This window comes from Carcharhinus amblyrhynchos, chromosome 29 (genome assembly GCF_965287045.1).
Source record: "Carcharhinus amblyrhynchos chromosome 29, sCarAmb.v2.hapA, whole genome shotgun sequence".
In the NCBI taxonomy this organism is placed as follows: Eukaryota; Metazoa; Chordata; class Chondrichthyes; order Carcharhiniformes; family Carcharhinidae; genus Carcharhinus; species Carcharhinus amblyrhynchos.
In genome coordinates this window covers 21,928,233-21,950,414 of record NC_137352.1, presented here as the reverse complement: position 1 = coordinate 21,950,414, position 22,182 = coordinate 21,928,233, and the positions used below count along the sequence as shown (strand labels likewise).

At 40.6% G+C, this 22,182-nt stretch overlaps 1 protein-coding gene across 12 annotated transcripts in view; it reads right to left on the bottom strand.

The window, feature by feature from the left end:
• Nucleotides 1–22,182, bottom strand: part of gramd1ba (GRAM domain containing 1Ba) — a 689,080-nt gene that overhangs the window by 110,005 nt on the left and 556,893 nt on the right. For 8 of the 12 annotated variants that reach the window (XM_080214716.1, XM_080214711.1, XM_080214723.1 and 5 more), the window contains 3 exons: nt 17,656–17,863; nt 8,427–8,447; nt 71–94 (listed from right to left, as the gene is read on the bottom strand). In XM_080214716.1, the coding sequence (XP_080070842.1) occupies nt 71–94; nt 8,427–8,447; nt 17,656–17,766 (156 nt within the window). In that variant the 5' untranslated portion in view covers nt 17,767–17,863. The remainder of the gene's footprint in view (nt 1–70; nt 95–8,426; nt 8,448–17,655; nt 17,864–22,182) is intronic. The other 4 variants (XM_080214714.1, XM_080214715.1, XM_080214713.1 and 1 more) reach the window with 3 other exon arrangements.

Here is a 22,182-nt window from a genome sequence, read left to right as displayed (position 1 = left end):
GGAGCTATCAGTTCAACTATATTTAGAGAAAAAAAGAGAAATAGGGAGAGCAAATTTGAGCTGGCCTTACTTTTATCAGGTTTAGGCGATCATACTGAGAAAAGAAACACAAAATAGAAAACAAAATCAAAACGAGAAAGCAGAGAATTAGAAATATTCATGCACTAGTTTCAACTGACAAAATAATAATACATTCAAAAAGAATTCGGTAAGAATTTTAGTTTAGAAGGTTATTTTATAATAAGAGTTCCAAAAAAACATGATCACACCCTTTAATTATGTTACTGCTGAACTAAAACTCCAACCCAAAGAGTAACAAGGTCAGGCTCAAAAATAACAAAATTCATGCAGTCAACAGTGTGAGCACTGATTATTTTAAGTATTGGGCTACCTTTGGTTACAGATGGTGTGAAACAATATTAAGATGTGTGCCTCTTCATGCAACAGGGAGGTTATAAATTCAATTTACTAATGCTTTATCATACAGGGAACGTCAGGAAGGACATTTATCGCTTATCAAAGATATTTATCTTTGATTTAAATCAAAGTTGCTTTTGAGTAATGGTTATGGTAATTTTATGAAAAATTCAGACATGCTCTGAAGGGAGGAGACAGTAAAGAATCATGGGACCAGGAACAACTGCATCAAAGAGGATATGTGATAAGACAATGTATTTATTTACAACAACGTTAAGAAATGGTTAGCAGATAATATTAATCTGATTAACAATGAACAAATATTTGTTAGATACTGGGCCTTTACAAAGAAAGAACAGTTGAGGACAGATGTGAAATGTATTTTAATATATTTTTGTCGCCCTCCTGCCGTTTGAGCTTTATTAACTTGATCTGCTGACCACTACACAATTTTCTTTAAAGTTGTCTACAATACAAAGTAGTTAGTTCATAGTTAATGAGATTCACTATGAAAAGAAATATACAGGATGGGGGTCAAGATGGCTGTCACTTCCCAGTTCTGCCTTTCCCCTCTCTAGCAGGAACTCCTGACACCAGAAAAACAAGTATGCCCTTACAAGAAGCCACCCCATCAGTCAGGCAACTAGAAACTTCTGGCAATAATTTCCCAAGAGCAGTAAGTAGCTGGCTTGAGTGATATATTCTGCTGCATTCAATCTCACAATGTGAAGTCAAGTGGTCCACTGCATTTGGTCTTAATCAGCTGTCTGCAGATTTATTCAAAGCACCACAATGCAATACCATTTATAATAATCCTGAGGGATGATTATATAAATCTTCCTTCTCTCCTCCTTTACTCCTATTCATCATCTATGCTAGATACCTACAAATAAAGCTGACCTCCTGCATCACATCCTTCCCAAACCAAGATCACACCATTTCTGCGATTCATGTCAAAATAATGAACACACTTGTGTTATGAGGTTGTTCAAAGGCATTGGTTTTATCTGTTTCTATAATCAAGGGGAGGAAATGAATATCCTGTACCTGCTGAATACACCAGTTTGGCACCAAGGAGACTGGCTAGAATTCTATTCTTTCATATCAGATAGATTTTGAACATTTGCATTATTTATATGGAGACTTTTATGAGAGACACCAAATAATGCAGTAGTATTATACTGACTAAGCCTGTGTATTGCTCCTCAGAATCGAACACTGACACAATGGCAGTCCCAAAATAGTAACCCTTGTGTTAAAATGTTCAGACTTGGCAATAATCCTACAATGTTTACTCTTCTGATAGCACTGTCACTTAATGGGGTACACTACACTTAGGGGTACCCATTGTCTTGTATCATCTCACTTAAATTTTTGTTCTTCAGGCATAACCAAACTTTGAAAGGGGAGGGGAGAAGAAAGGGAGGGAGAGAGAGAGAGAGAGAGAGAGAGACAGAGGAAACGGTACTCCAGAGTCTAGGATCGTAGGGGAGACATGTCAGTGATCTTTACCTCATTGAGGATGAGGTCCTCCAGCTGCGACTCAAGTAACATACCTGGAGATCTCACAATTCAAGCAATTATGCCCACTCAAGCACCACTTATGTGTGAGAGTGCCATTGATTGCTGCTCAGCATTTAATCCTTGGTGCACTAATTTCCAAAATCGGTGCACCACTGGCCAAAATGGGAAAGTACATTCCCTTAGACAATTGGCAATGACACACTGCCCAAGGACAGCACTTCTAACCCTTGGCAATGTGCTGAACTATGTTTTGATAAGTGCCCTGCATGGATCAGGTTGAGTGCAAGGCCTTAGAATGAAACTTCAACAATATCATTGCCTGAGATGAGAGTTCAGAATACAGTGGAGTGGCCAAAGCTGTGGCCAATCAGTCATGTGGCGTGGGGTCTTACTCAACCAGCATACGAATGAAGGACTGACCATCAATGTTGTGACTAGGACACGAGTTACTGGGCTTTGAGGGGCAGCTTCAGATAATAAAAGGGAAGAGTGGTCCTTAGAAGACAGAAGCTGTCAACTCTCTCTCTTTCACTCCTTGATACTGCAGTGATGAGAACAAAAGAAACATGGCGTTCTTGCTGTCATTCTCACTCATAGGCAGAAGACAATGTCAATGGAGGTGCCAAAGGCAGGAGTAGAACTGTGACGAGGAAGGGGTGTCAGGGTTTGCTCCCATGCAGAGGATGAACCCCAAAAAGCTGTCACTCAGAGGCACCTCACTAGGCCCAGAGTGTACAGTGAGTGTCTAACATATCTACAGATGTCTGAGAACTAGTATCATTGAAAATGGTGCATGTCCAGGGAACTGGTTGGTCACATCTGCCACCTTCTGTAAGATTTGGTGCCACATGGATTAGGAGGCATTTACTTAAACACTGCTGAAAGTTACAGAGATGCTCAAGTTTTACACCAGTGGCTCCTACCAGGTGACCTGTTTAGGAATTGCAAGCCTCTGCACACAAGTGCATCCAGGAGCTGATATACGTAATCTTCATAAAAGTGCACAACTTTGTCTATTTTAACTGGGATCAGGCAAGCCAGGATGAAAGATTGATTGAATTTGTACAAATCTCTGGCTTTCCACAGATGTAGGGTGCCACTGACTGTACTCGCATGACACTCAGATCAGGGATGCAGCCACAGCTCAAAGGTATGGCGTGCAAACACTGACAACGATTAGAATGAGTGACATTAGTCCTGTACATTGTGGGAAACATCCTCATTGCCTGTGGGAAACAGGCATGACTGACGTATTCAGTCACTATAAAAGGATGCCACCAATGTGCTGGCAACTTTGCACAAAGTACATGGAGCAAGACCTAGACTGCGCACACTACCCTGTTCTGCTGATGCAGGAATTTAATATTCAGATATTACACAGCTCATCAGAAGGAGGAGCCATAGAAAGGATGAAATAAGTGACAATTCATTTACAGTAGTGAACATTATGTACAAATGTTTAACACCCGTGCCCATGATGTGCAACTAGAGCTTCTTAATGGTTCTAATCCTGCCACCATGTTCTGGTGCATCACCAGCATCCACAGCAGAGGTGGAGATAACCTGCTGTCTGCCGCACCTTGTTGCCTGTGATGACTTTGACGGGCAACCTCTGGAGGACCGACACTCAGAGCATCCCTGTTAGCCTTTGAGTCTTGCTGTATGGCAGTGCTGCCTCCCCAGCCTGTGGAGCTGGAAGTAAAGTGCTCACAGGAAGAGGAATTTGGAAGGACGGTGCACTTCTTGAGTCACCTGGGTGGATGACCCTGAGGTGTGCACAAGCTGATGAGTCTCCAAGTGGGTGTCAAAGTGTCCCTGGCATCCTCATTAGGTTAAAGTTAGAGTAAGCTTGTGAAGCTCCACCATTTACTGGCACTAGCAATCATCTCAGCAAGTGCATGTCCTGCAGCAATACAGGGTAGAGGTCTTGCACCAAGGTCTCCATGGTGGCTTCACCCCAGCTGCGTTGACCTCATTGTGTCAACACGCCAGAACAATAATCGTAAGACGGACAGACTCCTGCAAGCAGCCTTTGAATCCGAGTATACTATACACTCCTTCCTGTTTCCCGAGTTTGCCACTGGAGCTCCAGCAACTAAGGCATGATGGAATCCAGAAGCATGTCATCTGACTGGGACTCAGCAGATTCCTGGCCTCCAGCAATCCTCCGAGTGCTGGCACCCTGGGACACCCCAGCCTGTCATGGATCTGGATGTGTGATATGCTCACCAGATTGTGACCCAGAAGCTGCTCTAAAACTGGGCCCCACCAAGGTGTGTGCCTCCACACTGGTGGAAGGTGTGGGTGAATACTGTGACAGGTCTGCAAGTGCTGTTGGAGCTGGGGCAACGACCTTGTTAGTGAACTCCCTGGGCTGTTTCCCAGATGTGCCTGCAACAGAAATAGGTCACTGGTGCATGGCAGAGGTTTTTAGAAACAGGAGACATAACAAACAGTATTGCTGTTTTATGGATGATGCTGTGCTGGATCCTTACTTGGTTTTTCGCCAGTGACCTCACCATCAGTAAGGAGCAGTTGATGTCCTCCCCAGCCAGCTGGATGAGACTATCTTCAAAATCTGTGAGGACCTTCAGCTCTGGCATCCCATCACCTATCTAGGATTGCTCCCCCTTGTTGGGACTCAACTTTTTCGACATGAATACAGATGGCGAGATTATAAACAGTACCTGTGCCAGAACAGATGATAAGGATGCTGGGCACATGTGGATGGTGAGTGGGACCAGTTAGTTGAAGAGGACACAACCGCAGGGGAGATGAGGATGTGAGTTGAAGAATGAGTGGTGGTGTCCCTTGACCCTGAGTGTGAGGTTCCTATGGGTGTATGATGGATGTGTGAGTTGAGAGTGATAAGTGAGAGAGTTGAAAATGGTGAGAAGAGTGACTTACCTTGGCATAGCAGAGGAGATCATTCATCTTCTTTCTGCACTGAATGGCTGTTCTCTTCTGCAGGCCTTTAGCACTGACCACTGCTGCCACCATCTCCAATGTTGGGTCAATGATCTTGCTGGTTGGTTTTCTTCTTGCGCGTGGGTACAGGGCATCGCATCAGGCCTCTGCTGCATCCAGAGCTCTGTCTAGGGAGGCGTCTAAAAACTTGAGGGCAGGATTTCTAGGCAGCTATCGCTTCCTGGTGACCTACAAAACGTGGCTGGTGTGCATTGGTGTAGACTTTAAGTGTGGCAGCATTTAATTGCTGACTGCAGCGCTGAGGTGATGGCAGGATAGCCTATGATTTGCCTGCCCCACCAGCAATACAGTGTGGAACCTGTGAAAGGGTGTTTTTGGCACTAAATGTTGCACTACATGGCAGAAAAAGCCACCATTGCTGTCAGTAGGCTTAATGCTGCTTTTTCTGCCCACAGTAAAAAGTTTCACAAAACCAGGTTAAAGTCCAATAGGTTTATTTGGTAGCACAAGCATTTGGAGTGTTGCTTCACTCCAAGCAACATTTGCTGATCACACCTTTGCTGATTTCTAGGAAAATCATGCTCATGGCTTCTAATCAGATAATTCAATTTTTAAATGGAGAGATGGCTCTGAAAATGCTACAGGTTCAAATTACAGCTTCCTCTGGGAAATAAAGTGAGTGGTGGAAATTGGTCACTTAAAGACATACTTAGAAATGGAAATTAGGCCATTAGCATTTGGCAGTGATTAAGTACCTTGCATTAGGTAATGCTTAGACTTTTGAAAAACGGGAATAATTGCCCAGCAAAATAACAGGTTGGGGTTGATTCTACCTACAAGGAGGAAATGAGGAAATGTCGTCAAAGAGAATGGCTGCTCCATAGGCAGTGGCAGCAAGGACTTATTACTGAACCCAGTGGCAATGATACCCATGGTTAAAATATTTAAATTATGCAAATAGGTTAGAACAAATAGATTTGTAATTCAATGAGTTTAGAAGGTTGAAGGGTGAATGAATTGAGGTGTTAAAGATGATTAAACGAGTTGATAGGATAGATAGAAAAGCCATTTCCTCCAGCTGGGAAGTTGAGAACAAGGGGGCATAATCTTAAAATTAAAAACTAGACCATTCGAGGGTGATGTCAGGATGCTCTTCTTCACGCGGTGCAGTGGAAATCTGGAACTCTCTCCCAAAAGGTTGAGGGGCTAGGTCAAATCAGTCACAAACTGAGTGGCTTGGGTATCTTTACTTTAAAATTGCAATGAAAAGAATCAAGGTGGGCAGCCATTTTAACTCTCCCCTCCTCTGGTTTCTCAAGGGCAGAAAATAAATTACAATTCTGCTATCTATTTCAACCTGGTCAAGTACATGTAATTCTAGTTTCCCTTTTGCTAGTGTTGCTCGATAACATATAGCACATATATCAAATGATTCAATATTTTGCTGCAAACTCTGCTAATGCACAGTATTAAATTATTTGCAGTATTTCTTCTAAAATTGTGAAATAGATGTTTGTAAAAATCCAACTGCCAGCACTTACTGGGGCATCCAAAATCACCGGAAGAAAGGAGGTTCAAATTTTAACTGAAAAACTCCCACAAAATATATACAACAATGAATAGACCGAATTGCAATCATCTTACCTCAGGGTTTAGATAACATGGTTAACCACACAAATGATGTTTTCTGCACTGTGGATTAAGCTTAGTTTCTTGCCATAGCAGAAATCTATTCTATGTAAATTTTTTAAAAAGTTTATTTTAGTGTCACAAGTCGGCTTACATTAACATGCAATGAAGTTACTGTGAAAATCCCCTAGTCACCACACTCTGGTGCCTGTTCGGGTACACTGAGGAAGAATTAGCATGGCCAATGCACCTAACCAGCATATCTTTCGGATTGTAGAAAGAAACCATAGCACCCGGAGGAAATCCACACAGACACAGGGGAGAACATGCAGACTCTGCACAGACAGTGAGCCAAGCTGGGAATCAAACCCGGGTCCCGGGCACTATGAGGCAACAATGCTAACCTCTGTGCCACCGTGCCACATACGATCATACAGGAAAATGAAATGGTTAAAAGGAAAGTGAAAAAGTTCCCTTTCCAGTTTCAGGAATAAAAATAGAATCAAGATAATCATAGGAACCCTACAGTGCAGAAGGAGGCCTTTCAGTTCATCACGTCTGCACCAACAACAATCCCACCGAGGCCCTATCCCCATAATCCCACATATTTAATCCCTCTAACTAACGCATTCCGGGACACCGAGGGGCAATTTAGCATGGCCAATGCACCTAACCCGCACATCTTTGGACTGTGGGAGGGAATCGGAGCACTGGAGGAAACCCATGCAAACATGGGGAGAATGTGCAAATTCCATACAGATAGTGAGCCAAGCCAGGAATCAAACCCAGGTCCCTGGAGCTGTGAGGCAGCAATGCTAACCATGTGTCACTGTGCCGCCACAAAGTTATTAATGACCCAATGTACAGTTATTAATTATCAAATTTTTGGTCACTCAAGTACTTGAATTCAGCTACTAGAAATAACAAAATTTCAAAGTTTCCTCAGATTGTAATACTATGACTTCAATAAATTGTCTACCAAAGTTGCAGCTCCTTGCATTTAACTGCCTTGCCTATGTTGTGCAGATGGTTATTTTTTCCAGGAGGTTGTCATGCACAAAGTATTCTCAGAATTTTACTTTCACAATTTGGCAAGTCAGCTTCTAAAACTCCTGCCAGACCTTCCAGGTTGCTCTTCAATGAAGGTGTGCTCTTTTAAAAATAAATTTAAAAATAACAAGACGAGCTAATAACACAAAACCCCGATTTGACTGCCAAGAATAACATTTTAAGTAGAGAATGTAAATTGAGAGAGAGAGAACAACTGTTGAATAATTACACACAAACACTAGAATTCAAATATAAAAACATGGGAAACATACAAATGGTCGGCCAGCATCTGTAGAGAGAAATGCCTCACGATGAAAGGTAAACCTGACTTTTCTCTTTATTGATGACAGATCGACCTGTGTATTTTTAACATTTTATGGTTTTGTTTGATGTTTCCGACATATCCACTTTTGTTTTACCAGTTTATTCTGTTTTAATTCAATTCAAATACCTTTTCATATGACTGAAGTTTAAAATTTTTTTTTGAAGTAGCTTACTATTCCAAAGTTTTGTTTCGTATTTTGCTTTTGAAACTGCATTTTTTTTTAACCTGGAGGAGAGGCACACTTAAGAACATCAGGATGGAAATTATGAGATGAGATGATAAATATTTAAAGCAGCAAAGATCTCTAGGCATTGCCCTTGGTGACAAAGGTCAACCTGTCTTCGACTAAGCCCATGCCTCCATATCTTGGAATACATTAGTCCTTATACCTCTGAGCACACAAAATAAGAGACTTGCTTTAGAATGAGCTTGGACCAAGAAAACAGCCTGGTCGGCCTGAAATACTCAGTCTGTTGGTGCGTGATATATAACAGTACAAAGAATGCAATCAGAAACCACAGTCTATTAAGGAAACAGAAAATAAAATGCTTACTTTTGAAAGTCGCTTGTGAGACTAGTAGAGACAGAGCATGCACAGAAGAAAACAAAGAAATCACAACATAAAATTGCTTGAAATGTTAAGAAAAAAACACTTAGAAATAGAATTTCAAAGCCAAGATGTTAGTGGATTAAAATGTCAAAAAACAGTATTGCTTCCATTAACTAACTGAGCCCACAAGAGTCATTATTCTGAGCTACACTGGGTGCGGTACTTTATATTCACGTGAAACATGTATACTTAGAAATTTAATTGCTGAGATATTTATACTACAGCTGGACATTCAAGCAGGAAACCTCATCTTTTCATGTTCTCTCAGTTAACCAAACACTATAAATGTTCAGGCCTTTATCTTCAAAATAGTTATTTTCCCTGCACGATTGTGGGTGTAGGAATGTCTATTTATACCGAATGCAGATATGCAGATGAATAGAAGCTCAATACAAATCATTAGTGTGCGTGGCAGTGGGTGCAAGCAGGGCAGATTTAATTTTGTTGCTGCCTTCCAGGACATTATGGAAGCTTCCTACATTACAACAGTGGCACCATTTCAAAACTACTTCACTGGCTATAAGGCACTTTGAGATACCTGGTGATTGTGGAAAGTGCCATTTAAACGCATATCTTTTGTTTTTTACAAACAGATTAAAATAACAAATATTTGGAAGGGGAGTTCAAGCATTGGTTAGATTGATCACTTCTCAACACCAATAGCATTTGCACCACTGCAGCAGAACAAATTCAGAGCCACAACATTTTGCATAGGCTAAAAAAAAACAAGATTCCATGCGAGTAGATAGTAAATAACTATTAGGCATAAAATCCAAGATCATAACACAATTACAGACACGATGCAGCATAACCTGAAAAACATGGTCCTTTGGAACAAATTCATTCAATATTTGGCAATAATTAACATTTTATACTTAAAAAAGCAGATTTCAGAATACTTCCCACCCCTTTCATAAGACAAGAATGAATTATCTTTTGGTATTTATTCTGAACTGTATGGAAACCTATATAAATACAGCGGTGGAAATTCTTCATCTGCAAATTAAACATTTCCCTGCTCTCTTGAAGGTTTAAAATGCAAATGGATAATTTTAATCTAACTCACTTGGTATGAAACCCACTGGATTAGCTGAATGCTGGTTTTACATCACACTTAATATTACTTTGCAATGACACTAATGGAGAGTAAAATTGGCATTGCCCACAATCTGTCAGTTATTAACAGGCTGGTTAGGTTAAAAATTGCCTCCAGTGCCTTTAACTCATTTGCAACAGAAAAGGTTCCTTGTTTAAACTCCAATCCAAGCTGGATTAGCCCATGGGGCGGCACAGTAGCACAGCGGTTAGCACTGCTGCTTCACAGCTCCAGAGACCTGAGTTCGATTCCCGGCTCAGATCACTATCTGTGTGGCGTTTGCACATTCTCTTCATGTCTGCGTGGGTTTCCTCCGGGTGCTCCGGTTTCCTCCCAGTCCAAAGATGTGAGGGTTAGGTTGATTGGCCATGCTAAAATTGCCTCTTAGTGTCCTGAGATGCGTAGGTTAGAGGGATTAGCAGGTAAAATATGTAGGGATATGGGGTAGGGCTTGGGTAGGATTGTGGTCGGTGCAGACTCGATGGGCCGAAGGGCCTCTTTCTGCACTGTAGGGTTCAATGATTCTATGATGTTAGCTGGGGAAGCCCCCCACCAAGATTTTTCAAACTACTACAATGGATACAAGTATGTCGATGCAAATATTGAGTTGCCTAAGATTGGCCTCGATTACAACATCAAATAAAATCACTAAAGCTTACATGAACACTTGTCAACATAAGGCTTCATAAAATCATGGCTCTGGGGAAGTCAAATCTACAGTAGATAAAGTGAAAGAAAATTTGAAAGAATTTATTGCATTAATTTTGGGAAATTCTGAAGTCAAAAAAAGACTTTTTTCATAAAAGTAAGCTCCTTCTTTATAGACTTATTGAATGATTGCTGTACAAAAAAAAGCAACTTGGCCCATACTGTCAGCTCTCTTGACCTTGTCCCATTTCCATACCTCTTCCCTATAGCTCTGCAATATCTTAAGACTTGAAATAAATATCCAATTATCTTCAAGGCCTAGATTGAATTTAGGTATACAAATCTGCAAGTATCCATACAACTGAGCCACTTGATTCACAAAATGAATAAAGTTAATTTATACTTCAAGAGCTCTCCTCAACCTTGTTAAACTGTGAAGAGGTTATCATGCGATCGAATCGGCTATGGAGTTAGCTAGTACACAAAATTACAAGCGAGACAAATATTCCTACAGGAATATTTTCATGTCTGTAGTTCAGCCTGTACCAGGATCCTGCATTGGCTTGGTTGTGATATGGTTTCAGAGGAGGAATATCAGTTCTTTAACTAATGCTTCTCGACAGGATCTCAACCAGACAGGCTGTCCTCTTCTGACTTCACAAATGTGTTTTCTATCTGGGAAGCCAGACTTTATTTATTATTTGTTCCTGGGATGTGAGCATTGTTGGCATGGACAGCATTCTTTTCCCATCCCTAATTAGCCTCGAGTCATCCACATGGTGTCGTTATGCCCAAATGCTGTTAGAAAAAGGGTTTCAGGTTCTAGCTACAGTAAAGGAATGCAGATAAGTTTCACGTCAGGATAATGAAAAAAACTCCCTGATGGTGGAACTTCCATACATCCGCTGCCCTTGTCCTTCAAAGTGATGGAGGTTGCAGGTTTGGAAGTTCATGTTGAAGTAGGCTTAGTAAGTTACTGCAGTGCACCTTGTGGATAGTATAGATTGCTGTCACTGTGTACTGGTGGAGATGGTAGTGAATACTTAAGGTGACAGAATGGAGTGGCAATGAAGTGGGCTCCTTTATCCTGGATGGTGACAAACTTCTTGAATGTTATTCGAACTGCACTTATCCATGCATGTGGAGACTATTCTATCACACTCCTGACTTGTACCCAGTAAATGGTATCCAGAATTTGGGAGTCAGGAGTTGAGTTACTCACTGCAGAATTAACAACCTCTAACTTGAAAGTCAAACTGAATCTGCCCCCACCACCACACTCCCAGGCAGTGAATTCCACATCCTACCCATTTGCTGGTTCAAAACAAAATCTTCATTTTGTTTTTTATTATTTCATTATCAGTCACCTGGATCTTTTGTCATTCACCATAAACATGTGTCCTCTGCTTTTTGACTATTTCACTAACTATTCTGCCCAGACCCCACATCACTTTCAACAGTTCTTTCAAATCTCCTTTCAATCTTCTCTTCTAAGAACATAAGAACATAAGAAATAGGAGCAGGAGTAGGCCATCTAGCCCTTCGAGCCTGCCCCGCCATTCAATAAGATCATGGCTGATCTGTCGTGGCTCAGTTCCACTTTCCCGCCCTCTCCCCATAACCCTTAATCCCCTCTCTTATCAAGAACCCATCAACCCGCTTCTTAAAAATATTTAGCGAGGCAGCCTCCACCACTTCAACGGGCAGAGAATTCCAGAGATTCACCACCCTTTGAGTGAAGAAGTTCCTCCTCAACTCCGTTCTAAACCGCCTCCCCCTTATCTTGAGGCTGTGCCCCCTAGTCCTACTGTCCTTTCGTGGAAAACTTCCAAATTTCATGTCATCAATGCTGTATAACTGCTAGAATAAGGAATAAAGAACATGTTTTCCTATAAGACGACTTGCAGCATCATAATCTGATTATAGAAATTGTAGAGTCCAATAACTCTTCTGCACTAGGAAATGAAGATTTTTTTATTTCAAATTTAAACTTAAGTTAAGCCATTATGGAAAGCATTGCAGATATGCTTTTCTATAAAGAGGGAGAATAAATCAATCACCCTGGCCAGAAATTTCCAGCTCCTCCATGCTGAGTTTTGCCCTCGCGAAGACGGTTCATCACTGGCTGTAAACAGGATCTTTCGGTTGTGCTGAAGTCAACTGCATTTTGCATGGCTCGCCCATTCACCACCAGGGAGCCCACCGAGGGGTTCGACTTCAGTGGGACTGGAAGATTCCACTGACAGGAATGGCTGGGAAATCCCACCCCATATTTACTTCTAAACGTCTCCTAAACGCTCAGCTGATGAAATTTAGCAGAAGCCTGAAGGCAGATTTCTTGCCTGACCACTCTCTGAGGACAGGGTGGAAGGGGAAAATAGATAGGGAGGATTACACCAAAAAATATTTAAAAATCAGAAATATGACATGGACAAAAGGAAATCAAATTTGTAAGTTATTTCACAGCTTACAAGATGTTCCAATGGGATGAGTTTTAAAGCTGGTGTGCAGGAAGCTGAGAACTTAAAATCATCACTTTCTTTCTTATTTTTCATACATGTTTTCTTCTCTTTCACTACAATAGTTGTACATTTTAAACATGGAAGCACGTTTTTAAGGTGGTGTACTGAGTGTTTTAAATTACAACGCAATTAAATGCCGCAAGTTTGGATAGGATTATCAAAATGATAAGTCTTAATATGAATAGATTAAATCACTGAGAAAAAAAATCTTCCCTTTAATAGGTCTTTTGACGAAAGGATACTTTAGAGAAACTGAAGTACTTTAGAAATGGAGGTACTGTTGTAATGAAGGGAATGTGACTCCTACAAATAGTAATGTAATAACAACCAGATATCTTGTTTTTGAAATGTTAAATGAGGAATGGATATTGATCAAGAAACTGGAAAAAATTCCTTTGGCCATCTTCAAAAAAATTGTCATGGAGTCTTCTCACCTGTGAGGCAAAGTGGGCATTGCTTTCATGTGACCTTCAAAAGGCAGCATCCCAACAGTGCAACATTGCCTCAAAACACACTAGAGCAGTCTAGGTTTTTGTGCTCAAATCTTTGGAGTGGAATTTGAACCCACAACCTTCCAACTCACAAGAATGCTTTAACTGAGCCCTGGCTGACATCATAACAACAACAATACCAGCAAACAATCTGGTTGGAAATCATTGACAAGGCTTGTCACCCTTTAGAATAAGTTATTGGCAGAAGGAATCATAGAATCCTACAGTGCAGAAGGGGGCCATTTGGCCCATTGAGTCTGTAGTGACTGCAATCCCACCCAGGCCCTATCCCCATAGATTTACCCTAGCTAGTTCCCCTGATACTAAGGGGGAATTTAGCATGGCCAATCTACCCAACCTGCACGTCTTTGGACTCTAAGTTCTCAGAAAATGACACAGGATATGTAGGTTAAGTCCCGTTTACCTATCAATGCTGTAGTCTCCTGGGGCTGCCTTGGTTATTTAATAGGGAAAGGACTTCTGCCATTTCATTGCAAAATTGCAAACATTTTTGTTGTAAACAGTTCTGCTTTCACACACCTACTACGCAATTAAAAAAAAGTGGAACTACCAAACTAAATTACCAATGAATATTAAAAGAAATAATAAAGTGTTCTACAAGCACATAAGTAACAAGAGGAAAATGGAAATGGATAGGACCATGAAGGAATGCAGACAATAAACAGAGATAATTACAACAAAGTGGCAAAAGTATTAAGTAATTACTTCATCTCAGTAGTTACCAGAAAATCTAACATGGCCATGCAGCATTGGACAAGGAGATAAAAAAAAAAGGACACCTAAGTAAGAAGGTAGATAATAAATAAACTAAACAAGCATATAGAGAATGAAACCCCTGGTCCAGATGCATTGCATCCATGCATATCAGAAGTTAGGGAACAGATAACAAAGATACTATTATATACATCAAAACTCATTTGAAAAAAAAGTACCAGAGGACTAGCAGACAGCTAATGTTATTCCTACGTTTAAAGAGAATCCAGGGAACTATAAGCCAGTTAGCTTAATGCCAGTAGTGGGAAAAGTAATAAAATCTTTACTCAGAGATATAATGGAAAAATATCTAAAATCTGAAAACATGATGAAATAAAACCTCATAAACCTGACCAGTCTTAATCTTAAATGCATCTCTGTTATTTGCCTCAACTGCTCCTTGTCGTAATACATTCCACATTTTACCATTGTTTGGGGAGAGTTTTTCCTAAATTCTCGACTGGATCATGGCCTGTAGTTATGCACTTATCCACAAGAGGAAATATTCTCCCTGTATCCACTCTATCAAGACCTTGATCAGGACCTTCTATTTTCAAGAGAAAAGAGGCTTAGCCTATTCATCCTTTCCCATTATGTAAGACCTTGTAGCTCTGCTAGCTTGCTCATAAATTTTCTTTGTACTGTCTCCAGTGCCTCTATATCTTTTTTTTAATAATATGACAACCAGAACTCTAATTTTAACTGTGGCCTAACCAAAGATTGATACAGATTTAGCATAAAATTTCCCTACATTTAAATTCTATTGCCACAGTGCTTGGTTTATCTCTTGACGGCTTTGCCAACCTGCAAGATTTAACAATTTGTACTCTAAGATCTTGTTCCTCTACCCCTTCTAGGCTTATATCTTCCGAATACTAAGTGGCCTCTCTATTCTTTTAACCAAGTATACTATCTCACATTTGGGTGTTGAACTTCCTTTGCCAACTATTTGTCCATTCTGAGAGTTAATATCTTCTGACAATTTGCTAGTCTTTCACTGTATGGAATTTTCCAGTCCCACCTCTCCTCAATTTGGTCCCAGCACATACTCCTGGAATAAAACTGCTCGCCCTCGACCACTATGAAAAGCAATCCAGCTTGCAATCCATCCTGCCATTTGCCCCGACTCCACATTCTCTAGGAGAGAAAAGGCTGGAAAATCTCAGCAGGTCTGGCAGCATCTGTAAGGAGAGAAAAGAGCTGACATTTTGAGTCCAGATGACCTTTTGTCAAAGCTAATTGGCAGACAGAAGGCAATTTGAGCATCCACAGTAATCTGCTTTTATCCATTTTCTGGCCGTTTTTGAGTACATTATCAAATGTCTTTTGAAAATCCAAATAAATTACATTTATCAGATTACTACTCTCATCTGTTTCCTCAAAAATTCAGTAAGGATGGGCTGGCAAGATTTTGCTTTTTGAAATCTACACTGACCATTTATTATTATTTTTCTTTTCCAGATGTGTTTCTAGTCTGCTTTATGAGAGATTTCATTGTTTTCTTATGGCTCATGTTAAATTCAATAAATTACAGTTCCCTAGACAAGTTTTATCCTTCTTCTTAAGCATAGATAATTTGTTAGCTATCAGCCGATCCTCCAGCACTACATCCTTTTCCGAAGAATTATCAAATACATGTGACAATGGCTCTGCTACCTCTACCCTAAATTATTTTAAAATTCATGGATGCAATCCATCTGGACCAGGGTTTTATCCTTTTTCAGTTTGATCAATTTATTCAATACATTTCCCTTCTTGTGTTAAATACATAACTCTCATCACTTACTTCATTATCCAATGTTATGTCCAGCTGTTCTATCTCTCTGGTAAATACCGACACAAAATAATGATTTAATATTTCTGCCATCTCTATCATTAACTGTGATATTTTCTTGTCCATCCTTTTAAGACCCTATTCAAATCCCGGCCTCTCTCTTTTATTGATGTGCCTTCAAGAATATTTTTGATGTTCCTCTATAAGTCAACTTGATGGTCCACTTTGCCATTTTTTTGATGTCTCTTAATCTCTGCAATTCTCTCTTATGTTGCACTCCTTTGCTATTATGTACTTAATGTATGCCTTCCTTCATTGTTCTCTCGTGTTTTTATTCAACCATGAAGCCTCATTAATGTTGAATTTGTTCTTTCCTTTTAGTGGAATATATTCTTCCTGATATGCAGGAACAGGAAGAATAGCATTGATCACCAGTTTAAATGTTTCCCATTATTGTTCTGCAGTGAAAAATCAATGTTTGGAAGATTGTCAGATGTAGCTCAGTCAAATTCTTGAAGCTAAAAATTTCACTTGTCAGGAAGTGTGGCTGATGAGTTACCTCATGTTGAAGGTTCATACACCCAAGTTTTAATAACTCAGGTTGCTCTGTGTATTCATGCAGAAAAAATGTAATGGATGCATTGTACATTGATGCTCCAATACATTGTGATATAGTTATGAGACACAGTTTCAGACTGGGCTTACTCATTAGATCAAAAAGCTATCTGCGATACTGGACATGGAGCCCTGAAGATTTTCTTAAATTAGGAAAAATGGAGAACAACTTGACTTCCACGATTGGTTAACAAAAAATCTTGTCTGCATATCCTGTTAAGTTATTTGTGTTATACTAAACAACTATTCCCTGAGAATGGAGAAACTTGTTTCTAAAATGAGGATTTTTTGAAAAGCAAATATACAATTTGAGCCAAGACACATTTGAAACATTATTGCTTCATTAGAACATGTTAAATGTTCATTTTTTTTTTAAAAATAACAATTTTCAAATTTGACCATTTTGTTTTTTGTTGTCAGCCTGACCTACAACTCCACTTTGTTCCCATCTTTCCAAAGATTTCCATCTATCCACAGATAACCAGCCTATAATTCTTTGTGGGAGTCCAGTGTTAATAGGATGAAATATATCACAATGAAACTCAACTATTCCTCACCTTACACCCTTTAATAGTCAGATAGCAGCCAGGACTAGATATTTTGGCTGACTTTCCTTTCCATAGCCCAAGGGAACTGAAGTAAATTTTAATCCATGTTCTTCTGTCATATCGGAGACCAGTTAACTTAACATAAATTGGCGATACGACCCAGGACCTATTCCACTCTACGTGGTTCAGATAGCTTTGGCACAGCCATTACCAAATGGACTATTGAATGAATTCACATATCCAAACTTTGGAACCACAAGAACCTAAACGTGATGAAAAATGTCAAATAACATGTCATACTGATCGCTGTAAATTATCAGCAACATGAAAATATATTTTGGACAACAACCAATATTAGCAAAATAAATGAGATTTCACAAGAACACAAGTACAGCACCCATGGGAATTTCTTTGAACAAAATAAAGCTAGCTACTTTTAGAGGTTGTAAAAATGTTGAAAATATTAGCTGATACTTTAAATAATCGTGACTTAGAAAATGGCTGAGTACTTTAGCTTAATTTCTTCACAGTGTAAAGTGTGCCTTTCCTCAGACTGATTATTGCAATACTTAAAGCAGATTTCTATATTGCTTTGTAATTGGCCTGCAGTACTGACACAAAATATACAGAATCCCTTTATAGATCAATTCCCCCACCCTCCTCCCATTATTAACCCTTTTTGCTGAACATTAAACTCAGCTCACCTTGGAGTTCTTGCTGCTTCGACCCGACTGGGAAGAGTAGCTCCGTTGGATACCCTGTTCTGGGGTGGAAGGTGATTTGTCTGAGGAATGGTCCGAGCCCTTCTCCACCATGTTCTCACCCTCTAGGTTCTGAGGGGTTGGGGATCTCGATCGTTTCCTCAGGATGGGTGAGCAGGCTGGGGTGCTCCGAGCAGAATTACTGGCAGTGCTGATGGCAAAAGGGAGAATCTGGTAAGAAAGTATCAGAGCTGCAAGAGTACAGCCACTCAAAGACCTTGTGCCAAAACTTCTTTTCAGTTGTTAATCAGTTTAAAATTCCTTCCGCTTTGCATCCCAGGGGATTAACAAGTTTCTGACCTTTATTTTTCAGTCAGTAAACTTCCATTTCCGCCTGCACATTCTGTACATACAAGATCCTGCTTGACTATTTTGTAGTCTCTTTCAATAATACAAGCTGTCTGCATAATTCCTCTCTATAGTAGAGCAGCAAGGTAATCTGCAACTAATACAGCACTAGTTAACATCCTTCCTTTAATATATGCTACATCGTCACTATTGGATGATATTCATCCTTTAACAATTTTGGCAGACTATTTTTTAAAAGCTTTCAACAGGACAATTCTCAACCATGCATGGGCCTTCTTGTAAATTATTCTGTATGAACAATTTTATACTATTCTTGTGCAATCTCTCAGTAAGGTTGTATATCATTCTGCTATACTCCATGTGAACTTAGCATAAACTGGAGATTTAACCCAGGACGTATCCCACTTTACATGGTTCAAACAGTCCATGTGAAATGTTTCTCTGCATTGCATATAGTATCTGTGCAAAAACCATTATTATATACAGTTGCTGTGCAATTTCTTCAATTCACTTTTTGTGCAATAGCCCTATACTGTGTACATTTGTGTAATATTCCTCTATATTATCAGTTCCTGTGTCACTGCCTAGTGTACTACAGCAAAAATATTTCTGATCCATCTTGCCACATGACACGACATATATGAGGAACTTGTCCTTGATCTGATCAACAGAATGCATTTCAACTCATCATCCTTTCAATCCATCATGCAAACCAGCCTCCCATCCATTGATTCCATCTACACGTTCCATTGCCTCGGAAAAACAGCCAGCATAATTAAGGACCCCACACACCTTGGACATTCTCTCTGTCAGGAAAAAGATACAAAAGTCTGAGATCATGTACCAAATGACTCAAGAACAGCTTCTTTTCTGGTGCCATCAGGCTTCTGAATGGACCCATTATATATTATGCTGCTCTTTCTCTACACCCTATCTGTAATTGCCACGCTATATTCTATACCCGCTCCTTTCCTTCTTCCCTTTGTACTCTGTGAACAGTATGTTTTGTCTGAATAGTTTGCAAGAAACAATACTTTTCGGTGTATCCCAACAGATGTGACAATAATAAATCAAATCAAATCCCTGATCAACCTATCTCCTTTTCTCCTCTTCTGCATTTGATACCATTTTAGAATATTGTTATAATTACCATAGAGACTAACTTAATGTTTAAAAGTTAATTAACTTAACGCTTAAAGTTAATTCAACGTTTAAAGTTAATTAAAGTTAATAACAGAAAAGGATGACATGACAAGATTTCACATTTTAAAACATTTGCTGTAGCAGATGACTGAATGTACTACTGATGACAATGGGGGAGGCAATGGGCTCGTGGTATTATCACTACAGTACTGATCCTGAAATTCAGCTAATATTCTGAGGACTAGGGTTCGAATCCCATCACGGCCGATGGTGGAATTTGAATTCAATAAAAAATATCTGGACTTAACAACCTACTGATAACCATGAAACCATTGTCGATTGTCGGAAAAACCCATTTGGTTCACTAATGTCCTTTAGGGAAGGAAATCTGCCATCCTCTCCTGGTCTGGCCTACATGTGATCCTAGAGCCACAGCAATGTGTTTTACTCAGAATTGCTCTTGGGCAATTAGGGACGGGCAATAAATGTTGGCCAGCCAACAACACCCATGTCCCTTGAATGAACAAGAAAGATGGTCATGAACAAGTTGGAGGGGAGGGGGGTTGGAGCAGGAGGAAGATTGGAGGGGCCCCGCTCAGGCCTCAGGCAGTAAAGGGGGAGGCATCTCCAACAAGACCCCCAAAAGGTCTTGCCTCACCTGAGAGTCCCCTCCCACCCACTTACTGACTTTTGGACAGTACAGTGACAAAGTGGTTGGCACTGCTGCCTCACAATGCCGGGGACTTAAATTCAATTCCAGCCTTGGTTTACTATGTGGAGTTTGCACGTGTCTCCAAAAGTGCATGGGTTTCCTCCCGGTGCTCCAGTTTCCTCCCACACTCCAAAGATATGCAGGTTAGGCAGATTGGCATGCAGAATTGCCCCTTAATGTCAGAAGGGATTAGCAGGGTAAATACAAAGGGTTGCCTCAGTGGGATTGTTATCGGTGCAGGCTCAATGTGCCAAATAGCTTCCTCCTGCACTGTAGGGATTCTATAATTCGATGACACACTACTTTCTTTTTGTAAGCAACTTCTATTTTAAATTAAAGGAATATTCTCTTACAGGCATCCCACATTGCACTCTTCACAGAATTGCAATTCTTATAGCAAACAGAGGAATTGCTTTCAGCTTGAAATAAGTTTGTATTTATCCACTTCATCAAGTGGTAACTTTGCATTTTAGTTTTCAGAGATTTCCTGGAATAGTGTCCGAGTAGTTAAAGTCTGTCCCAATAATTCTTGACCCCTAGCCAGGTCACGATAAATCTCCTAGAATCTTCAGATGACTGCGAGATTTGTTACTAGAGACATAACCATCCCACATCATGCTGTGATAATTTACAAAGCCAAGCAGCTCTTCTCTCTGCTGACCACACCTGTCTGTGACATTTACTGATTTACAGGGAAGCCTGTAATCTGATCTCAAAACTGGTCTGCTTTACACTTTTCCCCATGGCAACACAAAACATAGGAAGAAATGCTGATTAGCTATTCTTAGCCCCCAACTCCCTTTCATCTTTTAAATAAATGGACAGCGTACAACACGATGTTTCATATCCAGATATTTTCAAATCTTTGCTGAGGTTTTGTAAGAGTCATAGTCTATATATTGTGAATGCAAGAGACCACTGCAATTGATCCAACGTAAACACCTTAGACCTTCACCACAATAACACATTCTGGTCCTCCTTCTAGTCTTTAACTGCTCCACGGCTACCGTGATCTGCTCTGAAATCTGCTTAGAATCATAGAATCCCTACAGTACAGGCGGCCATTCAGCCCATCAGTCTGTACCAACCATAATCCCACCCAGGCCCTATTCTTGCAACCCCACGCATTTACCCTGCTAATCCCCCTGACACTAAGGTCAATTTAGAACGGCCAATCAATCTAACCCACGCATCTTTGGACTGTGGGAGGAAACCTGTGGGTTTTTGTCTGGAGTTTGCAAGGGGGGAACATGCAAACTCCTCACAGACAATGACCCGAGGCTGGAATTGGACTTGGGTTCCTGGCGCTATGAGACAGCAGTGCTAAGCATGCCGCTTGACATGACTTCTTCCATTTTTTCTTAAAAAGACATAGCTCAGAAATATAACAATTTTCTAAACCTATTTAATAGCATGGTTTTATGGATGAACCAATTGGTACCTGACCCAGAGACACTGGGCCAGAATTTCCAGCCCTCCATCTTGTGTTTTCCAGCAGCTTGCCAATGGCCAGTGGCAGAATCTTCCAGTCCTACCAATATCTACAGTATTTTGCATGGCCCATGCATCCTGCTGCCAGTGAACCTGCCACAAGTGGGGTGGGGGGGGGGTCGTCACCTCCAGCAAGACTGGAAGATCCAGCTGGCGTGAAGGGTGGGAAAACCACACCCATTATTACTATTTGACCCCTGAAACAGCGTGTCACTGAACTACTCAGTGTAAGGCACTTCTCCTGGTCAGCATTATAACTGCATTCAGACCACATACATATATCATGGGGGGAATTCTCCAACCATTCATGCTGGCGGGACTCACCAGTCCCTCTGGCAGCATATCTCCTCCTGGGGGTTTCATGGCTGCGTGGGGTGACATAGGTGTGAAATCCCATTGACAGTGGTGGGACCAGAAAATCTCTGCCAGTAAAGAGCGTGTCACCTCCCACTGCTGAGAAACACATAACTGGGAGGGCAGAGAACTCCTCCCCAGATTTATCTCCTCTCAGATGCCATGCCAGTCCCAACCCTACTCCTGCTGACAGGCCAAGATCAACTCAATCAGCATAGACCTTTCCAGTCTGTATGGCTCACTGCCAAGCTGGATAAACTTACTGCATCATTGGGGGAGCTGTATGAATGGCCTTGTACTATAATCCTATTAGACTCTTCATCCTGTCGTGTGCCACTTCTTTAGGAGGGCAAGTGTTTGTAGCCAGCATTGAATGCTACTGGCACAGCAGGAATTATAGAAAAGTAAGCGCACTCACAACAAAAAAAAAACTCTACATTCTATCAGTTAACCATTCATCA